The sequence below is a fragment of the Nerophis ophidion genome, linkage group LG28 (genome assembly GCF_033978795.1).
Source record: "Nerophis ophidion isolate RoL-2023_Sa linkage group LG28, RoL_Noph_v1.0, whole genome shotgun sequence".
NCBI lineage: Eukaryota > Metazoa > Chordata > Actinopteri > Syngnathiformes > Syngnathidae > Nerophis > Nerophis ophidion.
This window is the reverse complement of record NC_084638.1, coordinates 31,876,795-31,878,266: the sequence shown is the minus strand read 5'-3', so window position 1 is coordinate 31,878,266 and position 1,472 is coordinate 31,876,795. Positions and strand designations below refer to the sequence as shown.

General features: G+C 41.3%; 1 protein-coding gene across 3 annotated transcripts in view; it reads left to right on the top strand.

Annotated features, from left to right (window-relative positions):
• Positions 1 to 433: 433 nt before the first annotated feature.
• inpp5kb (inositol polyphosphate-5-phosphatase Kb) overlaps positions 434 to 1,472 on the top strand; it is a 60,556-nt gene continuing 59,517 nt past the window's right edge. The window contains exon 1 of one of the 3 annotated variants that reach the window (XM_061890408.1): positions 434 to 708. In XM_061890408.1, the coding sequence (XP_061746392.1) occupies positions 465 to 708 (244 nt within the window). In that variant the 5' untranslated portion in view covers positions 434 to 464. The remainder of the gene's footprint in view (positions 709 to 1,472) is intronic. The other 2 variants (XM_061890410.1, XM_061890412.1) reach the window with 2 other exon arrangements.

Sequence of the window (1,472 nt, the reverse complement as noted above, 5' to 3'; positions counted from 1 at the left end):
ACAGGATATTTTTGCGGAGTTTAAAAACTTGCGGAAAAAAAAAATTTGTCAAAGATCGTGTATCAATGACAGAATCGTTTTGCTGTGTTTAAAAACCTGCTGAAAAAAATAACACAACTTGTCAAAGATTGTGTTTTGATGACAGGATTTAAAAACCTGCTATAAGAAAAAAAACCACACAACTTTTCAAAGGTCCTCTAAATTCAACACGATGCCCTGCTGTGATTTATTTTTTACCAATGCTGCAATGATCTTCAATTTTTTTTTCCCTTTGTTTGAGGAGAAAAAGGCCCAAAGAGTTTCTGGTGTCCTAGATGTTGGACATAGATGCACACATGTTGTGCGTCCATGTGCGAGTACAAAGGCAGCAAAGTGTGATGTCGACACAAACAAGTCTTTGCATTCATGAATGACGTAATTCCTCATAAGAAGTTGATCCACGGTTAATCCCGGCAGGTTGTTGCATGCAGGACCAACAGGAAGGACGCGGGACCAGCAGGGAGGACTCGGGACCAGCAGGGAGGACTCGGCCGACGACACGAAGCAGATCAAAAAAAGCACAAGAAAAACGAAAAGCAACAAAGTCAGCGACGGGACTCAAAGCGGGAAAACCGATCCAGACTCCGGACTCTCCTCTGGAGATCTTCATCATCTGTGCACAAGGAGTCTGCAAATTCTTCCACAAACCAAAAGACAACACTGACACAGGTAGGGACTCACTGCTGGTCCTCGTTCGGACTCTGTGATGATACATGTTGGTCCTAAAACTATAAAACTTTAGTCCTAGTTCTACAATGACATACAGGATATACAAACCCCGTTTCCATATGAGTTGGGAAATTGTGTTTGATGTAAATATAAACGGAATGCAATGATTTGCAAATCCTTTTCAACCCAACTTTCAAGACAAGATATTTGATGTTCAAACTCATAAACTTTATTTTTTTTTGCAAATAATAATTAACTTAGAATTTCATGGCTGCATCACATGCCAAAGTAGATGGGAAAGGGCATGTTCACCACTGTGTTACATCACCTTTTCTTTTAACAACACTCAGTAAACGTTTGGGAACTGAGGAAACTAATTGTTGAAACTTTGACATTGGAATTCTTTCCCATTCTTGTTTTATGTAGAGCTTATGTTGTTCAACAGTCCGGGGTCTTGTTGTCGTAATTTACGCTTCATAATGCGCCACACATTTTCGATGGGAGACAGGTCTGGACTGCAGGCGGGCCAGGAAAGTACCCACACTCTTTTACTACGAAGCCACACTGTTGTAACACGTGGCTTGGCATTGTCTTGCTGAAATAAGCAGGGGCGTCCATGATATCGTTGCTTGGATGACAACATATGTTGCTCCAAAACCTGTATGGACCATTCAGCATTAGTGGTTCCTTCACAGATGTGTAAGTTATCCATGCTATGGGCACTAATACACCTCCATACCATCACAGATGCTGGCTTTTGAACT